Source organism: Oncorhynchus mykiss, chromosome 7, assembly GCF_013265735.2.
Source record: "Oncorhynchus mykiss isolate Arlee chromosome 7, USDA_OmykA_1.1, whole genome shotgun sequence".
In the NCBI taxonomy this organism is placed as follows: domain Eukaryota; kingdom Metazoa; phylum Chordata; class Actinopteri; order Salmoniformes; family Salmonidae; genus Oncorhynchus; species Oncorhynchus mykiss.
In genome coordinates, this window is record NC_048571.1 from 4896511 (window position 1) to 4917643 (window position 21133).

General features: G+C 40.3%; 1 protein-coding gene across 1 annotated transcript; it reads right to left on the reverse strand.

The window, feature by feature from the left end:
• Window positions 1-52: 52 nt before the first annotated feature.
• On the reverse strand, window positions 53-20028 carry LOC110518831 (interleukin-18 receptor 1-like). Its single transcript, XM_036982125.1, has 12 exons — window positions 19476-20028; window positions 19153-19207; window positions 18456-18714; window positions 18058-18241; window positions 13906-14074; window positions 11972-12037; window positions 6385-6511; window positions 6177-6301; window positions 5020-5169; window positions 3843-3995; window positions 1690-1874; window positions 53-495 (listed from the first exon to the last, which is right to left on the reverse strand). Exons 2-12 carry the CDS (start codon window positions 19202-19204, stop codon window positions 313-315), a joined length of 1653 nt encoding a protein of 550 aa, XP_036838020.1. The 5' UTR covers window positions 19205-19207; window positions 19476-20028; the 3' UTR covers window positions 53-312.
• Between the last annotated feature and the right edge of the window lie 1105 nt (window positions 20029-21133).

A 21133-nucleotide genomic window follows, 5' to 3' on the forward strand; every position in this document is an offset into this window, starting at 1 on the left:
CTGGGGTAAGCCCACACCATTCTGATGCTGGGGTAAGCCCACACCATTCTGATGCTGGGGTAAGCCCACACCATTCCAACACAGAAAAGCTGCTTTTTAACTTAATTTTTAAAAAACATTGGAAGGAAAACTATTTCACTCTTACAGTTAAAAATGCCACATTAATCACATTAGATGCATTTATTTCACTCATCTTCACCCCGGAGCAGGGTTGGGGTGAAGATAATTGAAAATAGATGCCATTATATCATTTGAATTTGAGTTTACTTTGTGAATTGACTGAACCCAAACCCTGCCCTGGAGCCTATATAATCACAGAATGGTCCTCTCGTCCTTCGGGGGGCGCCGTCTGGTCGTGGCAGGCATACGGTAGCGCAGCTCCTTCCAGAAGGCTGAGGACAGGGGTTTGGAGTGGGAGCCCCTCCAGGTGACGGTGTGTCCTGACTGGGCCAGCAGCCGCAGGGCCTCAGGGAGGGAGTCCAGCTTCAGATCCACCTAAAACGTTTACAGAATAATGTAGTGAATCTTTGGGGGGGGGGGGGGGGGGGGGTAGCTCCGACCGGGACTTGAACGGAGGTCCACCGACTACCAACCCAACACCTTAGTTGTTACACCAAGAGATCCAAACCCCTTGAACAAGATCACTAGGTGTTGTGTTAAGGTTACAATTACTAATTGAACTTATGTAGCGCTTTTCATTACAAAATAGAATCTCGAAAAAGCACTGAAGACAAACATGCACAACCAATTGCAAAAGTGGAAAAATAATGTTTCTAGTCAGCTTTGGAAAGCAGTTCGAAAATAAGTAGAAGCAGTTGTGCGTTTTAAAGGAAATGGAGTTGAAGCAGAAAGACAGCATGGCATCAGCTCCAGGTCTACCTGTTTATTTAGTTAGATAGACAGCATGGCATCAGCTCCAGGTCTACCTGTTTATTTAGTTAGAAAGACAGCATGGCATCAGCTCCAGGTCTACCTGTTTATTTAGTTAGATAGACAGCATGGCATCAGCTCCAGGTCTACCTGTTTATTTAGTTAGATAGACAGCATGGCATCAGCTCCAGGTCTACCTGTTTATTTAGTTAGATAGACAGCATGGCATCAGCTCCAGGTCTACCTGTTTATTTAGTTAGATAGACAGCATGGCATCAGCTCCAGGTCTACCTGTTTATTTAGTTAGATAGACAGCATGGCATCAGCTCCAGGTCTACCTGTTTATTTAGTTAGTAAGACAGCATGGCATCAGCTCCAGGTCTACCTGTTTATTTAGTTAGATAGACAGCATGGCATCAGCTCCAGGTCTACCTGTTTATTTAGTTAGAAAGACAGCATGGCATCAGCTCCAGGTCTACCTGTTTATTTAGTTAGATAGACAGCATGGCATCAGCTCCAGGTCTACCTGTTTATTTAGTTAGATAGACAGCATGGCATCAGCTCCAGGTCTACCTGTTTATTTAGTTAGATAGACAGCATGGCATCAGCTCCAGGTCTACCTGTTTATTTGGGAAATTGATTTGACAGGGACAGCGCACATTCACCAACGAATCATCCCAAATGGCACCCTATTCCCTTTATAGTGCACTACATTAGACCAGGGCCCAAAACACTATATAGGGAATAGGGTGCCATTTGGGACACACACACAAAGCTAACTGTCGTCCATAGGCAGAACTCGTCCTTAGGCATAACTACCTGGCTGTCTGGGGCTGACTCTGTCTGGATGAGGATTAGCCAGGTCTGCCGTTCCACCAGTGCAGCATGGAGCCCAGTGAGCAGACTATACTGGCTGTCCTGCCCTGGGTTCAGCCCCAGACTGCTGGGCACCAGGATCAGTCTCCGGCTCTGCTCTATACACCCCAGCACCGCCTCAGCCACCGCTGGAAACACAGAGCACATACTTTACTGATACAGATACAGGAACAGAGGCACAGGAACAGATACAGGAACAGGAACAGATACAGGTACAGGAACAGGAACGGGTACAGGAACAGATACAGGTACAGGAACAGATACAGATACAGGAACAGGTACAGGAACAGGAACATATACAGGAACAGGAACAGATACAGGTACAGATACAGGAACAGGAACAGATACAGGTACAGGAACAGATACAGGTACAAGAACAGGAACAGGAACAGGAACAGATACAGGAACAGATACAGGAACAGGTACAGGAACAGGAACAGGAACAGATACAGGAACAGGAACAGATACAGGTACAGGAACAGTAACAGATACAGGTACAGGAACAGATACAGGAACGGGTACAGGAACAGATACAGGAACAGATACAGGAACAGGTACAGGAACAGATACAGGTACAGGAACAGATACAGGAACAGATACAGGAACAGATACAGGAACAGAAACAGGAACGGGTACAGGAACAGATACAGGAACAGGAACAGATACAGGTACAGGAACAGATACAGGAACAGGTACAGGAACGGGAAAAGGAACAGATACAGGAACAGATATAGGAACAGGTACAGGTACAGGAACAGATACAGGAACAGGAACAGGAACAGGAACAGATACAGGAACAGGTACAGAAAAAGGAACAGATACAGGAACAGGAACAGATACAGGAACAGATACAGGAACAGGTACAGGAACAGATACAGAAACAGGTGCGGGAAAAGGTACAGGAACAGGTACAGGAACAGATACAGGAACAGGTACAGGAACAGGAACAGGTACAGGAACAGGTACAGGAACAGGTACAGGAACAGGTACAGGAACAGGAACAGATACAGGAACGGGAACAGGTTCAGGAACGGGAACAAAAATGGGAATGGGAACGGGTACAGGAACGGGTACAGGAACAGGTACAGGAACAGGAATGGGTACAGGAACAGGTACAGGAACAGATACAGGAACCTGTACAGGAACGGGAACGGGTACAGGAACAGGTACAGGAACAGATACAGGAACAGGAACCTGTACAGGAACCTGAACAGGTACAGGAATGGGTACAGGAACAGGAACGGGTACAGGAACAGGAACAGGTACAGGAACAGATACAGGAACAGGAACCTGTACAGGAACAGGAACCTGAACAGGAATAAGAACATGTACAGGAACAGGTACGGATACAGGAATAGGAAGAAAAACGGGTACGGGTACACGTACAGGAACTGGAACGGGAACAGGTACGGGAATGGATATGGGAACTGGTACAGGAACAGGAGTGCAGGAACAGATACAGAAACAAGAAGAGGAACAGGAACAGGAGTGCATACAGGAAAATGTATAAGAACAAGAACAAGAACAGGTACAGGAACGAGAACGGATACAGGAACAGATACAGAAACAAGAACAGGAACGGATACAAGAACAAGAACAGGTACAGGAACAGGTACAAGAATAAGAACAGGAACGGATACAGGAACAGGTGTAAGAATAAGAACAGGAACGGATACAGGAACAAGAACAGGAACAGGAACAGGTACAGGAAGAAGAACAGGTACAGGTACAGGAACAAGAACAGGTACAGGTAGAGGAACATGTAGAGGTGGAGGAACAAGTTCAGGAACAGGAAAAGGAACGAATACAGGTAGAGGTAGAGGTAGAGGAACATGTAGAGGTAGATGAACAGGTATAGGTATAGGTAGATGAACAGGTAGAGGTAGATGAACAGGTAGAGGTAGAGGAACAGGTAGAGGTAGAGGAACAGGTAGAGGTAGAGGAACAGGTAGAGGAACAGGTAGAGGTAGAAGAACAGGTAGAGGTATAGGCACAGGTAGAGGTAGGAGAACAGTGCATACACAAACACACACACACACACACACACACACACACACCAGTATGAGGAGAAATGTGAGGACAGTGGACTGACTCACCGTCCCCAGGGAGCACATCACGGTCGTAGAGACACAGGCTGTAACCATACTCCTCCTCCAGCACCTCCTCCACCTGACGCCTGTCCTCCTCACTGACACCTGACTCTGTGTCACTCTTATAACACAACACAAAGGCATCGTAACGCTTCCCATCTGAAACACACCATTCAGGCAAGTTATAACACAGAACATAGGCATTATAACACAGCACATAGGCATTATAACACAGCAGATAGGCATTATAACACAGGACATAGGCATTATAACACAGCACATAGGCATTATAACACAGTACATAGGCATTATAACACAGCACATATGCATTATAACACAGGACATAGGCATTATAACACACCATTCAGGCAAGTTATAACACAGAACATAGGCATTATAACACAGCCGATAGGCATTATAACACAGAACATAGGCATTATAACACAGCAGATAGGCATTATAACACAGCACATAGGCATTATAACACAGCACATAGGCATTATAACACAGGACATAGGCATTATAACACAGCACATAGGCATTATAACACAGCAGATAGGCATTATAACACAGCAGATAGGCATTATAACACAGCAGATAGGCATTATAACACAGCAGATAGGCATTATAACACAGGACATAGGCATTATAACACAGCACATAGGCATTATAACACAGTACATAGGCATTATAACACAGCACATATGCATTATAACACAGTACATAGGCATTATAACACAGCACATAGGCATTATAACACAGTACATAGGCATTATAACACAGCACATATGCATTATAACACAGCACATAGGCATTATAACACAGCACATAGGCATTATAACACAGCACATAGGGATTATAACACAGTACATAGGCATTATAACACAGTACATAGGCATTATAACACAGCAGATAGGCATTATAACACAGCACAGGCATTATAACACAGCACATAGGGATTATAACACAGTACATAGGCATTATAACAGAGCACATAGGTATTATAACACAGCAGATAGGCATTATGACACAGGACATAGGCATTATAACACAGTACATAGGTGTTGTTACACATCCCATTTGAAACTAACACAATTTATCCAAATCATGTGGTGAAACACGATCTACAACGAGACTGTTTGCATGAGACATTGGCATGTTTGGTGTTAGGTGTTATTCTCACCAGAGACGTTGTGATGATGCCAACCCAGATAATCTCTGAGAAATAGAATGATGTCCACCTTCAGCTTGACATAGACAACAGTCACCACCACCACCGTTACGACAAAGACCCCCACTATACCCAGCACCAGGAAGTGGAACTGCGGTGGACCTAAAGGGTGACATGAAATACACACACACACACACACACACACACACACACACACACACACACACACACACATACATAAACCTGGTTATATCAAACCGCTGTTACTGTACAGCAGAGAGAGAAACTGGAGAGAAAAAAATATCACAGAAAATCATCATCATTTCACACAGAAGTGATCATAATATATTATTGATTAAATGTAATGGAAACCTAAGAGCAGAAGAGATAATATCTTCTTGATTAAATGTCATGGTAACCTAAGAGCAGAATAGATAATAATATATTCTTGATTAAATGTCATGGTAACCTAAGAGCAGAATAGATAATAATATATTCTTGATTAAATGTCATGGTAACCTAAGAGCAGAATAGATAATAATATATTCTTGATTAAATGTCATGGTAACCTAAGAGCAGGAGAGATAATAATATCTTCTTGATTAAATGTCATGGTAACCTAAGAGCAGAATAGATAATAATATATTCTTGATTAAATTTCATGTCAACCTAAGAGCAGAAGAGATAATATATTCTTGATTAAATGTCATGGTAACCTAAGAGCAGAATAGATAATAATATATTCTTGATTAAATTTCATGTCAACCTAAGAGCAGAAGAGATAATATATTCTTGATTAAATGTCATGGTAACCTAAGAGCAGAATAGATAATAATATCTTCTTGATTAAATGTCATCGTAACCTAAGAGCAGGAGAGATAATATCTTCTTGCTTAAATGTCATGGTAACCTAAGAGCAGAAGAGATAATATCTTCTTGATTAAATGTCATGGTAACCTAAGAGCAGAAGAGATAATATCTTCTTGGTTAAATGTCATGGTAACCTAAGAGCAGGAGAGATAATATCTTCTTGATTAAATGTCATGGTAACCTAAGAGCAGAAGAGAGGGTTCTGTGAAATGACCAGTAGAGTTTGATAAAGGAAGACTCTGTAATATTTTAGATGATTGGAAAGCTAAGATGTCCCTTTAAGAGGCTGCTTGACTTACTCTTCTGTTTGAAGGTGATGGAGACCTTGTCGTTCCATGATGAAGATTCCAGTTGACAGGTGTATGTGTACCTCAGCTGCTCCTCTGACACCTGACTGATCACCAGTGATGCCTGGTCATTCTCTCTGGAGAAACAGTCAAGTGTGTTATGTTAAGTGATTTTAAAAAGTATTTGAACCCAGGTCTGTTCTGTAGTGAGTGTACTCACTGTGAAACGTTATAAAATACTGGTAGGGTCTTCTGGTTCTTCTCCACAAAAGATCTGTTTTCCATCCAGTATACATTGTCAAATTCAGAGGACAGGACAGCCCTGCAGACCACCACCACAGTAGATCCTGGAGAAAACACATAACATTCACTAACACTTTGCTAGCTAACTCTCATAGAGTGCCATGTATAAAGTCAGACAGCCTCAGCCACTCCCTGTCACCAAAGGAGTACCCCAAGGCTCAATCCTAGGCCCCACGCTCTTTACATCAACAAATATATGATAGCTGGCAATAAATATGATAGCTGGCCACTACTGTCCTATTTCACTGTAGAGCCTCTAGCCCTGCTCAATATCCCTTAACCAACCATGTTGTTCCACCTAATACATATGCGATGACATCACCTGGTTTAAACGTCTCTAGAGACTATATCTCTCTCATCATTACTCAATCCCTAGGTTTACCTCCAATGTACTCAAATCCTACCTTACCTTTGTCTGTACACTATGCCTTGAATCTATGTTATCGTGCCCAGGCACCTGCTCCTTTTCCTCTCTGTTCCGAACGTGCTAGACGGCCAGTTCTTATAGCATTTAGCCGTACCCTTATCCTACTTTTCCTCTGTTCCTCTGGTGATGTAGAGGTTAATCCAGGACCTGCAGTGCCTAGCTCCACTCCCACTCCCCAGGTGCTCTCATTTGTTGATTTCTGTAACCGTAATAGCCTTGATTGCATGCATGTTAACATTAGAAGCCTACTCCCTAAATCTGATTACTCACTGCTTTAGCACACTCTGCCAACCCGGATGTCTTAGTCGTGTCTGAATCCTGGCTTAGGAAAACCATCAAAAACCCTGAAATCTCCAAAGCTAACTATAACATTTTCCACCAAGATAGAACTGCCAAAGGGGGCGGTGTTGCAATCTACTGCAAAGATAGCCTGCAGAGTTCTGTATTACTATCCAAGTCTGTACCCAAACAATTCGAGCTTTAACTAAAAATTCACCTTTCCAGAAACAAGTCTCTCACTGTTGCCACTTTCTATAGACCTCCCTCTGCCCCCAGCTGTGCCACTAGGTGACCTAAACTGGGACATGCTTAACACCCCGGCCATCCTACAATCCAAGCTTGATGCCCTCTCACACAAATGATCAATGAACCTACCAGGTACAACTACAAACCCGTAAACACGGGCACCCTCATAGATGTCATCCTAACTAACTCACCCTCTAAATACACCTCTGCTGTTTTCGATCAAGATCTCAGCGATCACTGCCTCATTGCCTGCATCCGTAATGGGTCTGCAACCAAACGACCACCCCTCATCACTGTCAAACGCTCCCTAAAACACTTCTGCGAGTAGGCCTTTCTAATCGACCTGGCCAGGATATCCCGGAATGACATTGACCTCATCCCGTCAGTAGATGATGGCTATTCTTTAAATGTGTCTTCCTCACCATCTTAAATAAGCATGCCCCATTCAAAAAATGTAGAACTAGGAATAGATATAGTCCTTGGTTCACTCCAGACCTGTCTGCCCTTGACCAGCACAAAAACATCCTCTGCATTAGCATCGACTAGCCCCTGTGATATGCAACTTTTCAGGGAAGTTAGGAACAAATATACACAGGAAGTTAGAAAAGCTAAGGCTAGCTTTTTCAGACAGAAATTTGCATCCTGTAGTACTAACTCAAAAAATTCTGGGACACTGTAAAGTCCATGGAAAATAAGAGCAACTCCTCCCAGCTGCCCACTGCTCTGAGGCTAGGACACACTGTCACCACCGATATATCCACTATAATTGAGAATTTCAATAAGCATTACTCTATGGCTGGCCATGCTTTCCACCTGGCTACCACTACCCCGGTCAACTACCCGGCACCCTCCACAGCAACCCGCCAAAGCCCCCACAATTTCTTCTTCACCCAAATCCAGTCAGCTGATGTTCTGAAAGAGCTGCAAAATCTGGACCCCTACAAATCAGCCGGGCTAGACAATCTGGACCCTCTCTTTCTACAATTATCTGCCGAAATTGTTGCAACCCCTATTACTAGCCTGTTCAACCTCTCTTTTGTATCGTCTTGAGATCCCCAAAGATTGGAAAGCTGCCACGGTCATCCCCCTCTTTAAAGGGGGTGACACTGTAGACCCAAACTGCTACAGACTATCTATCCTACCCTGTCTTTCTAAGGTCTTCGAAAGCCAAGTCAACAAACAGATTACTGACCATTTAGAATCCCACCGTACATTCTCCCCTATGCAATCTGGTTTCAGAGCTGGTCATGGGTGCACCTCAGCCACGCTCAAGGTTCTAAATGACATCATAACCGCCATCGATAAGAGACATTACTGTGCAGCCGTATTCATCGACCTGGCCAAGGCTTTCGACTCTGTCAATCACCACATTCTTATTGGCAGACTCGACAGCCTTGGTTTCTGAAATGATTGCCTCGCCTGGTTTACCAACTACTTCTCAGACAGAGTTCAGTGTGTCACCCTTATTGGAATGTATAGGCCACCTTCCACCAAAAGTGTGTTTTTTGATCAGTTTAATAACATGCTTAGGGAATGTGATTTTGGGAAAGAGGTCATCTTAATGGGAGATTTTAAAATTATTTATGAAGACAAGTCTTGTCGGAAAACCCTCAAACAGGTCACTAATACCTTTGACCTTACACAGCTAGTTAAAGGGCCAACCAGGGTGACTTGTTGCTCTAAAACACAGATTGATTTGGTGCTCAGTAATAAACCAGAGAGAGTGACTAAATACTGGGCTATCTGATCATAATCTGACACTTATAGCCAGAAAGCTGTCTAAGAGCAGGTTTAACCTCTCTACTGTTAGAAAGCCGGATCAACTAAGAATACCTAAGAGTGAATTAAACTATTTTGAAAACGCAATTATGTTCAGCCTGTACATTAATGATCTGCCTTCTGTCTGTACTGGGTCTGAAGTTCAAATGTATAGAGATGATACAGTGATATATGTGCATGTAAAGAGCAAACAACAAGCTGCACAAGAACTCACTACTGTAATGGTCCAGGTTACAAAGTGGCTCAGTGACTCGTGTTTCCATCTCAATGTGAAAAAAACTGTTTGCATGTCCTTTACAAAGAGGTCAGGGGAGAAGCTCCAGGTGGTATCTGATTTTAAGTACCTTGGCATCATACTTGATTCCAACCTCTCTTTTAAAAAGCATGTGAAAAAGGTTATTCAGATAACCAAATTCAACCTAGCTAATATCCGATTTATACTAAATTGTTTGACTACAGAGGTAGCAAAACTGTACTTAAAATCTATGATACTCCCCCACTTAACATACTGCTTGACTAGTTGGGCCCAAGCTTGCTGTACAACATTAAAGCCTATTCAGCCTGTCTGCAAACAGGCTCTCAAAGTGCTTGAGAGGAAGCCCAATAGCCATCATCACTGTTACATCCTCAGAAAGCATGAGCTCCTGAGTTGGGAAAATCTTGTGCAGTACACTGACGCATGTCTTGTATTCAAGAGCCTAAATGGCCTGGCTCCCCTCCACTCAGTATTTTTGTTAAACAGAAAACCCAAACAAATGGCAGCAGATCCACAAAGTCTGCCATGAGAGGTGACTGTATAGTTCCGTTAAGGAAAAGCACCTTTAGTAAATCTGCTTTCTCTGTGAGAGCTTCTCATGTCTGGAATACACTGCCATCAGACACACATAACTGCACCACCTATCACACTTTCACAAAATGTATGAATACATGGCTAAAAGTCAATCAGATTTGTGAACATAATCCCTAGCTGTGTGTTGCCGCATCCATGTTGTCTGTTGTCTGTAGCTTGTGAAGTGTGGAAACACTTTGTTGCTTTTATGAATATTGTAATTGTTTTTAATAACCTGCCCAGGGACTGCGGTTGAAAATTAGCCGGCTGGCTAAAACTGGCACTTTTACTGAAACGTTGATTAATGTGCCCTGTAAAAATAAAATAAACTCAAACTCAAATCGGAGCGCCTGTTGTCCAGACCTCTGGCAGTCTCTATGGGGGTGCCACAGGGTTCAATCCTCGGGCCGACTCTCTTCTCTGTATACATCAATGATGTTGCTCTTGCTGCTGGTGATTCTCTGATACACCTCTACGCAGACGACATCATTCTGTATACTTCTGGCCCCTCTTTGGACACTGTGTTAACAACCCTCCAGATGAGCTTCAATGCCATACAACTCTCCTTCCGTGGCCTCCAACTGCTCTTAAATGCAAGTAAAACTAAATGCATGCTCTTCAACCGATCGCTGCCCGCACCTGCTCGCCCGTCCAGCATCACTACTCTGGACGGCTCTGACTTAGAATACGTGGACAACTACAAATACCTAGGTGTCTGGTTAGACTGTAAACTCTCCTTCCAAACTCACATTAAGCATCTCCAATCCAAAATTAAATCTAGAATCGGCTTCCTATATCGCAACAAAGCATCCTTCACTCATGCTGCCAAACATACCCTCGTAAAACTGACATCCTACCGATCCTCGACTTCGGTGATGTCATCTATAAAATAGCCTCCAACACTCTACTCAACAAACTGGATGCAGTCTATCACAGTGCCATCCGTTTTGTCACCAAAGCCCCATACACTACCCACCATTGCGACCTTGGTTGGCCCTCGCTTCATACTCGCCAAACCCACTGGCTACAGGTTATCTACAAGTCTCTGCAAGGTAAAGCCCCGCCTTATCTCAGCTCACCATAGCTGCACCCACTCATAGCACGCGCTCCAGGAGGTATATCTCACTGGTCACCCCCAAAGCCAGTTCCTCCTTTGGTTGTCTTTCCTTCCAGTTCTCTGCTGCCCATGACTGGAATGAATTGCAAAAATCCCTGAAGCTGGAGACTCACATCTCCTTCACTAGCTTTAAGCACCAGCTGTCAGAGCAGCTCACAGATCACTGCACCTGTACATAGCTCATCTGTAAACAGCCCATCTATCTACCTACCTCCTCCCCATACTGGTATTTATTTATTTGGCTCCTTTGCACCCCAGTATCTCTACTTGCACATTCATCTTCTGCACATCTACCATTCCAGTGTTTAATTGCTATAATGTAATTACTTCGCCACCATGGCCTATTTATTTCCTTAACTTACCTCATTTGCACTCATTGTATATAGACTTTTTGTTTTCTTTTGTTCTACTGTATTATTGACTGTATGTTTTGTTTACTCCATGTGTAACTCTGTGTTGTTGTATGTGTCGAACTGCTTTGCTTTATCTTGTCCAGGTCGCAGTTGTAAATGAGAACTTGTTCTCAACTAGCCTACCTGGTTAAATAAAGGTGAAATAAAATAAATAAATAAATAAAATATTTGTTTTCGCAAACATCCTTTCTGAATTTAAAAGTAATCCTCGAAGTAATCATCTAGTTTTTCAAAAGTATCTGTAATCTGATTACAATATTGTTTTGCTGGTAAAGTAATAGATTACAGTTACAATGTTTTTTTGTAATCTCTTCCATGTAATCTGTTACTCCCCAACCCTGCACACACATTCACACACACGTGACAGTAAAGACACTAATTGACACCCATACAGATAGGTAGAGAGGAACTCACCCATATCTACTTCAATAACCTCCCCATCCCGAGGTTCGATGATCTTTGGCATAACCGGGGAACTTCCTGTACAATACAATAATATCACTGTATTCAAAACTCAAATATCACTGTAGTCAAAACTCAAATATTACTGTAGTTAAAACTCAAATATCACTGTAGCTGAAACAGAAATATCACTGTAGTCAAAACTCAAATATTACTGTAGTTAAAACTCAAATATCACTGTAGCTGAAACAGAAATATCACTGTAGCTGAAACAGAAATATCACTGTACCTAATACCAAATATCACTGTAGCTGAAACAGAAATATCACTGTACCTAATACCAAATATCACTGTAGCTGAAACATAAATATCACTGTAGCTGAAACATAAATATCACTGCACCTAATACCAAATATCACTGTAGCTGAAACAGAAATATCACTGTAGCTGAAACATAAATATCACTGCACCTAATACCAAATATCACTGTAGCTGAAACAGAAATATCACTGTAGCTGAAACATAAATATCACTGCACCTAATACCAAATATCACTGTAGCTGAAACAGAAATATCACTGTAGCTGAAACATAAATATCACTGCACCTAATACCAAATATCACTGTAGTCAAAACTCAAATATTACTGTAGTTAAAACTCAAATATCACTGTAGTTAAAACTCAAATATCACTGTAGCTGAAACAGAAATATCACTGTAGCTGAAACAGAAATATCACTGTACCTAATACCAAATATCACTGTAGCTGAAACATAAATATCACTGTAGCTGAAACAGAAATATCACTGTAGCTGAAACATAAATATCACTGCACCTAATACCAAATATCACTGTAGCTGAAACATAAATATCACTGTAGCTGAAACATAAATATCACTGCACCTAATACCAAATATCACTGTAGCTGAAACATAAATATCACTGTAGCTGAAACATAAATATCACTGCACCTAATACCAAATATCACTGTAGCTGAAACAGAAATATCACTGTAGCTGAAACATAAATATCACTGCACCTAATACCAAATATCACTGTAGCTGAAACAGAAATATCACTGTAGCTGAAACATAAATATCACTGCACCTAATACCAAATATCACTGTAGCTGAAACAGAAATATCACTGTAGCTGAAACATAAATATCACTGCACCTAATACCAAATATCACTGTAGCTGAAACAGAAATATCACTGTAGCTGAAACATAAATATCACTGCACCTAATACCAAATATCACTGTAGCTGAAACAGAAATATCACTGTAGCTGAAACAGAAATATCACTGTACCTAATACCAAATATCACTGTAGCTGAAACAGAAATATCACTGTAGCTGAAACATAAATATCACTGTACCTAATACCAAATATCACTGTAGCTGAAACATAAATATCACTGTAGCTGAAACATAAATATCACTGTACCTAATACCAAATATCACTGTAGCTGAAACAGAAATATCACTGCACCTAATACCAAATATCACTGTAGCTGAAACAGAAATATGAATGTAGCTGAAACACAAACATGAAGGTAGTTAAAAGGAAACTATTTCTATAAATAGTTTTGAACAGAATAAAGCATCAACATGGACATAAGTTACAGATCCTTGTTCTTGCATTGTCTTTAGCCTTCCCCTGTAACCCAGGTTCAGATCCACCAAACATGAAATACATCTTAATTGACAAATACATTTCAAGGTATCTTTGCAAAAGGTCAGAAGCTCCAAAACCATACAGCAGGATTGGGGTCAATTCTATTTCAATTCCAGTCGATTCAGGAAGTACACTGAAATTCTAATTCTCTTCAATTCTTTTCAATTAATAAACATTTCAAATTTGAATTGGATTTACTTTCTGAATTTGACTGAAATGTAAAAATGTATCCCAACCCTGATATCCAGTAATGTCCAGTAACTTCTTACCTTCTTCAACTGTCCGCCCCGTGGTTCTGGACAAGGTAAACACCTGTCCATCATGGAGGTTTGAGTTGTATGTGTAGTATGAAGTGCAGGTATAGTAACCATTGTCAATTTCAGAAGCACTCGTCAGGTATCCATCGCCAAAGTCAGAGGGTAACTCTGTGTCACAGTTCTACAATGCATTAATCAAGACACAGTTAATACACAGGTAATACACAGGGAATACACAGACAATAACAGGTATGACACAGATAATACACAGGCAATAACAGGTAATAACAGATAATAACAGGTAATAACAGGTAAGACACATATAATACACAGGTAATAACAGGTAATAACAGGTAATATCAGGTAAGACACATATAATACACAGGTAATAACAGGTAATATCAGGTAAGACACATATAATACACAGGTAATAAACAGGCAATAACAGGTAAGACACATAATACACAGGCAATAACAGGTAAGACACAGATAATATACAGGTAATAACAGGCAATAACAGGCAATAATAGGCAATAACACATAATAACAGGTAATAACAGGCAATAACAGGTAATAAACAGGTAATAACAGGTAATAACAGGCAATAACAGGCAATAACACATAATAAGAGGTAATAACAGGTAATAACAGGTAATAACAGGCAATAACAGGTAAGACACAGATAATATACAGGTAATAACAGGCAATAACAGGCAATAACAGGCAATAACACGTAATAACAGGTAATAACAGGCAATAACAGGTAATAAACAGGTAATAACAGGTAATAACAGGCAATAACAGGCAATAACGCGTAATAACAGGTAATAACAGGCAATAACAGGTAATAACAGGTAATAAACAGGCAATAACTGGTAATAACAGGTAATAAACAGGCAATAACAGGTAATAACAGGTAATATCAGGTAATAAACAGGCAATAACAGGCAATAACAGGCAATAAACAGGCAATATCAGGTAAGACACATAATAAACAGGCAATAACAGGTAATAACAGGTAATATCAGGTAAGACACATATAATACACAGGCAATAACAGGTAATAAACAGGCAATAACTGGCAATAGCAGGTAATAACAGGTAATATCAGGTAAGACACATATAATACACAGGTAATAAACAGGTAATATCAGGTAAGACACATAATACACAGGCAATAACAGGTAATAACAGGTAATACACAGATAATAAACAGGCAATAACAGGTAATATCAGGTAAGACACATATAATACACAGGTAATAAACAGGTAATATCAGGTAAGACACATATAATACACAGGTAATAAACAGGCAATAACAGGTAAGACACAGATAATATACAGGCAATAACAGGCAATAACAGGTAATAACAGGCAATAACAGGCAATAACAGGTAATAACAGGTAATAAACAGGCAATAACTGGTAATAACAGGTAATAAACAGGCAATAACAGGCAATAACAGGTAATAAACAGGCAATAACTGGCAATAGCAGGTAATAAACAGGCAATATCAGGTAAGACACATAATACACAGGCAATAACAGGTAATAACAGGTAATATCAGGTAAGACACATATAATACACAGGTAATAAACAGGCAATAACAGGTAAGACACAGATAATATACAGGCAATAACAAGCAATAACAGGTAATAACAGGTAATATCAGGTAAGACACATATAATACACAGGTAATAAACAGGCAATAACAGGTAAGACACAGATAATATACAGGCAATAACAGGTAATAACAGGTAAGACACAGATAATATACAGGCAATAACAGGCAATAACAGGTAATAACAGGCAATAACAGGTAATAACAGGTAATAACAGGCAATAACAGGTAAGACACAGATAATATACAGGTAATAACAGGCAATAACAGGCAATAACACGTAATAACAGGTAATAACAGGCAATAACAGGTAATAAACAGGTAATAACAGGTAATAACAGGCAATAACAGGCAATAACGCGTAATAACAGGTAATAACAGGCAATAACAGGTAATAACAGGTAATAAACAGGCAATAACTGGTAATAACAGGTAATAAACAGGCAATAACAGGTAATAACAGGTAATATCAGGTAATAAACAGGCAATAACAGGCAATAACAGGCAATAAACAGGCAATATCAGGTAAGACACATAATAAACAGGCAATAACAGGTAATAACAGGTAATATCAGGTAAGACACATATAATACACAGGCAATAACAGGTAATAAACAGGCAATAACTGGCAATAGCAGGTAATAACAGGTAATATCAGGTAAGACACATATAATACACAGGTAATAAACAGGTAATATCAGGTAAGACACATAATACACAGGCAATAACAGGTAATAACAGGTAATACACAGATAATAAACAGGCAATAACAGGTAATATCAGGTAAGACACATATAATACACAGGTAATAAACAGGTAATATCAGGTAAGACACATATAATACACAGGTAATAAACAGGCAATAACAGGTAAGACACAGATAATATACAGGCAATAACAGGCAATAACAGGTAATAACAGGCAATAACAGGCAATAACAGGTAATAACAGGTAATAAACAGGCAATAACTGGTAATAACAGGTAATAAACAGGCAATAACAGGCAATAACAGGTAATAAACAGGCAATAACTGGCAATAGCAGGTAATAAACAGGCAATATCAGGTAAGACACATAATACACAGGCAATAACAGGTAATAACAGGTAATATCAGGTAAGACACATATAATACACAGGTAATAAACAGGCAATAACAGGTAAGACACAGATAATATACAGGCAATAACAAGCAATAACAGGTAATAACAGGTAATATCAGGTAAGACACATATAATACACAGGTAATAAACAGGCAATAACAGGTAAGACACAGATAATATACAGGCAATAACAGGTAATAACAGGTAAGACACAGATAATATACAGGCAATAACAGGCAATAACAGGTAATAACAGGCAATAACAGGTAATAACAGGCAATAACAGGTAATAACAGGCAATAACAGGTAATAAACAGGCAGTAACAGGTAATAACAGGCAATAACAGGTAATAACAGGCAATAACAGGTAATAACAGGCAATAACAGGTAATAAACAGGCAATAACAGGTAAGACACAGATAATATACAGGTAATAACAGGCAATAACAGGTAATAACAGGCAATAACAGGTAATAACAGGCAATAAACAGGCAATATCAGGTCATAAACAGACAATAACAGGTAAGACACAGATAATATACAGGCAATAACAGGTAATAACAGGTAAGACACAGATAATATACAGGCAATAAGAGGCAATAACAGGTAATACAGGCAATAACAGGTAATAACAGGCAATAACAGGTAATAACAGGCAATAACAGGTAATAAACAGGCAATAACAGGTAATAAACAGGCAATAGCAGGTAATAAACAGACACTAACAGGTAATAACAGACAATAACAGGTAATAACAGGCAATAACAGGTAATAACAGGTAATAAACAGGCAATAACAGGTAATAAACAGGCAATACCAGGTAAGACACATAATACACAGGGAGTTTTTCCTAGCCACCATGCTTCTACATTTGCATTGCTTGCTGCTTGGGGTTTTAGACTCGGTTTCTGTATAAGCACTTTGTCACATCTGCTGATGTAAAAAGGACTTTATAAATAAATGTGATTAATAAACAGGTAATCAATCACCTGGTAATCACCTGGTAATCAACTGGTAATAAACAGGTAATACAATGCCAGTGTCTATTGATGCTAATCACAAAACAGAGAGTTGTGAGAGTTTTGCTGCACCATCCATTACTGGTGAACTAAAACGTTGATGCTGGTCCCTGTGCTAGCTAGGACACCCACTCAGGCATGGGGAAAAACATGATATAACAGGGAAATACCCTGTGGCTTTTGGTCTCGTGGAAAAAAAATCTACAGACTATTCAATAGCACCTTGCCAACGGCTAGAGGGAAAACTCACCTCTTCAAGCACATGTAATGACGCATGTCTTTAGTTTTAGCCAAAGGCAAGTAAGAAGAACTAGAACTAGTGGAAACTCAACATCAGTGGATATTTACAACTACTTTGTCATCTGCTGGGGGGGGGGGGGGGGGGGGGGGGGAGGGGGGGTAAAGAAAAGAAGAGGTCATACCTTGTACCACGTATAATTATGTTTTGTGAAGTTTTGTGGGACGCTGACTGACGTGCAGGTTAACTTTTCACAGGACTGTCTCAGATAGCACGTGACTGGATACACAGTCATATCTGTGTAACACTGGCCAGAGAACACTGTGATGTTAAACCACGCTGTACTCAGGGGCTGGCCACTGGCGTTGCTGAAACAGTCCAGAGAGAGAGATATGACCATTAATCAACCAATCAATCAATCAATCACATCATCAACCATTCAATCAGTCAATGAATCAACGCATCAACAGAATGATGCATAAAATACATCAGAGGGAAGGAGAAAACAATTAAAGAACAAAAGTATGATTGATAAAACGGACAATAAAAGGCCAACTAGATTTGTAAGAGACAGACACTTACAGTAGTGAGCAGGAGTAGGACCCCTGATGGTTGGGAGAGACCCTCAGGATGACGAGAGTGTCGTCAGACATCCACACCGCAGGCTCCTGAAGCTCCCCAGGCCCAGAGTGGTTGCTCCATGCCAGGGTCAGGTTCCCCTCCATGTGCCCTGCCATGGTGGTCCGCAGTGGGCACTGTAGCACTGCCATCTCTCCCTCCCGGACACCAACAGGCTTATGTGAAGGAGAGTCACATAACGCACAGCCTCCTCTGAACAGCTCTGTGGGAAGAACATCCAAGATAGACCGTCTCAGTGGAGGACGGAGGGCACCTTATTCCCTATATAGTGCACTACTTTTGACCAGGGTCCATGGCACCCTATTCCCTATATATAGTTCACTAGACCAGGGTCCATGGCACCCTATTCCCTATATATATAGTGCACTACTTTAGATCGGGGCTCCCCGTTGGACTATGGTCAAGAGTAGTGCACTATGTAGGGTAGCCTAAATGTACTGTACAAATATTTTATATGGTACAAATAAACATTTTACACCAACATTAAAATTGCTATGGGGGTGCTCAATAGTACAACAATTAGCGATAAAAGGTTTGTTGTATGAATGGTCTTTTTGGTTGGTTATCAGCAGTTTCTAGAGCAGGATACTCATCATGTGTTACTTATAATACATGTTGTGACCTGCTCATTCTAACAGACCTTTGGTTGCAGAGAGTACGAGGAACATAAACAGTGGGGTCATCTTCACCATGTTCTTAATTCACACACAGACAAACACACAGACAAACACACAGAGAGAGAAAGTCAATTGGTGAAAAGCCCCCAGAACCGCAAGTCTTAAAAAATATATTGAAAAAAATGACAGCAGAGAAACTTAAGCGAACATTTCATGAAAGTTAAATTATAAACAGGTACTAACAGATCAGCATAATTGTATTATGTTATAGAAAGCTGCACGACTATAGATAGAATAAGAATAACCTACAATACAATAACATTCAGTAAAGGAATTAATAACTTACTCAGCTGTGAGTGTAGAGGTAAATTCCAAGATTATATTGTGTATTTTCGCAGACCATTAAACAGAAACTGAGGTAATGCTTTATGTTCTAGGCTACTTCCCTTTAAACTTTAGAATAGCAGTTTCGTTCTCGGTATGAACTGGAATGTCCATTTTCATATATTATATTTCACATGACTCCTCCTATAATCTATAGTGAAATGGACCGAGTGAATAAAGCTCGTGACTCCGTTGAGTGGCCTAGTTGCATGCTATCTATCCACTGATGAAGACTTTTGACTGGAAGATGTCAAAGTGAAACTTTGTGATTCTAGTGCCATTGCAGGTGCTATATAAAGACTTGACACGGCGTTACATAATACTTGTGGTTTGCCAGAAAATCCCGGCGTATCTAGGATATTGGCGCCACCTTCTTTCTGTGTGTGAGGAGAGCAGACCGCGACACTAGCTAGGTGTACGTCTAATTGGCGACAGATTTTCATGATAATATTGAAAAAATCCGGATAAAGAAAATATGCGCACTTCCCCACCAGTGGTGTTTCCACTAAACTGACTTGTTTAGGATAAAAAAAATCTGCATGTGATGACGTAGTGCACACAAAAATGTTGTTTTTCCTTCAAATGTGCAGGTACCGAATACAATCTAGAGTTCAATGTGTTTGCATCGCATTTTCAACTCTACCAGCAGTTTCGCCAAAACTTGCATAAAATAGCAAATGTGCCTACTCCGTTCTTGGCACAAGGCTGTGCAGGCAGGTTAGTGAGTCTACATGAGATAGTTATGATTAAGACACAGAGTATTGTTATTTGTCAAACAGCAGTCGAGGATCGATCATCATGTTTTGTTAGACTTCAGTGCCGTTCTGGACATTAGCATCATAGTCTGCAGCTGAAAAAGGTGTATTTGTTATGGCATAACATCCTACCGTGGATCGAGTCACCTTTAATTAGCGTAATAAAACAAATCCCCATAAAAATCCAGACTTTTTAAACTAGAGATACAGAATGAAAATTACCCCACCAGTGGTGTTTCCACCAACATGACTTGTGGGTGAAAATCTGTGCCTTTTCATGTATCTAATAAAAAACCTAAAGTTCAATGTGTTTCCATCCCATTTTCAACTCAACATATAGTTTTGTCACAAACACTGGAGTTAAATAGCATTCAGTATGCGCATACTCGGGTCTTGGCCCGTGCGCTCTAGCCAACAGCTCGGGCTGGCTAGGCAGGTAGGCTACATGATGACATTGTTGTGGATGAACGCAAGAATATTTGTATTTGTCAAACGGAAGCCGAACTGAATCAGACCCTGTGAAATGAATCGTAATTGATTTCATCTGTAGCCTAATAAACTGCGTGCTTTCTCTACTACGGCATAATGGGAGGACAACACAAGTCATAGTTGGCACCATTTACTTTAATATGATGGTTATTATATCAGTATTGGCTCATAAAAGTGTTTCCATAACATTTCTCGCATAATTAATTTTACTGACAGGAAAAGATCCCACCTTGTCTAGCATTTTTTTTGTGGACATTTGGAAAGTTTACAAAAAAAAGTTTCCATCACGTCTGTAATTTTTTTAGTGTAGTATACTTAATTCTCATAAAAAGTTTGGATGGAAAACTGGTTAGTGATAGTAAACTAATACAATAGA

Excerpts from the sequence above, each read along its gene's own strand:
- LOC110518831 (XM_036982125.1), bottom strand. The coding sequence starts at position 19,204 with ATGGTGAAGATGACCCCACTGTTTATGTTCCTCGTACTCTCTGCAACC. Across the intron at positions 18,242-18,455 it reads TCCTACTCCTGCTCACTACT|CAACGCCAGTGGCCAGCCCC; the intron begins GTAAGTGTCTGT and ends GGACTGTTTCAG. Across the intron at positions 12,038-13,905 it reads GGGGCGGACAGTTGAAGAAG|GAAGTTCCCCGGTTATGCCA; the intron begins GTAAGAAGTTAC and ends TGTATTGTACAG.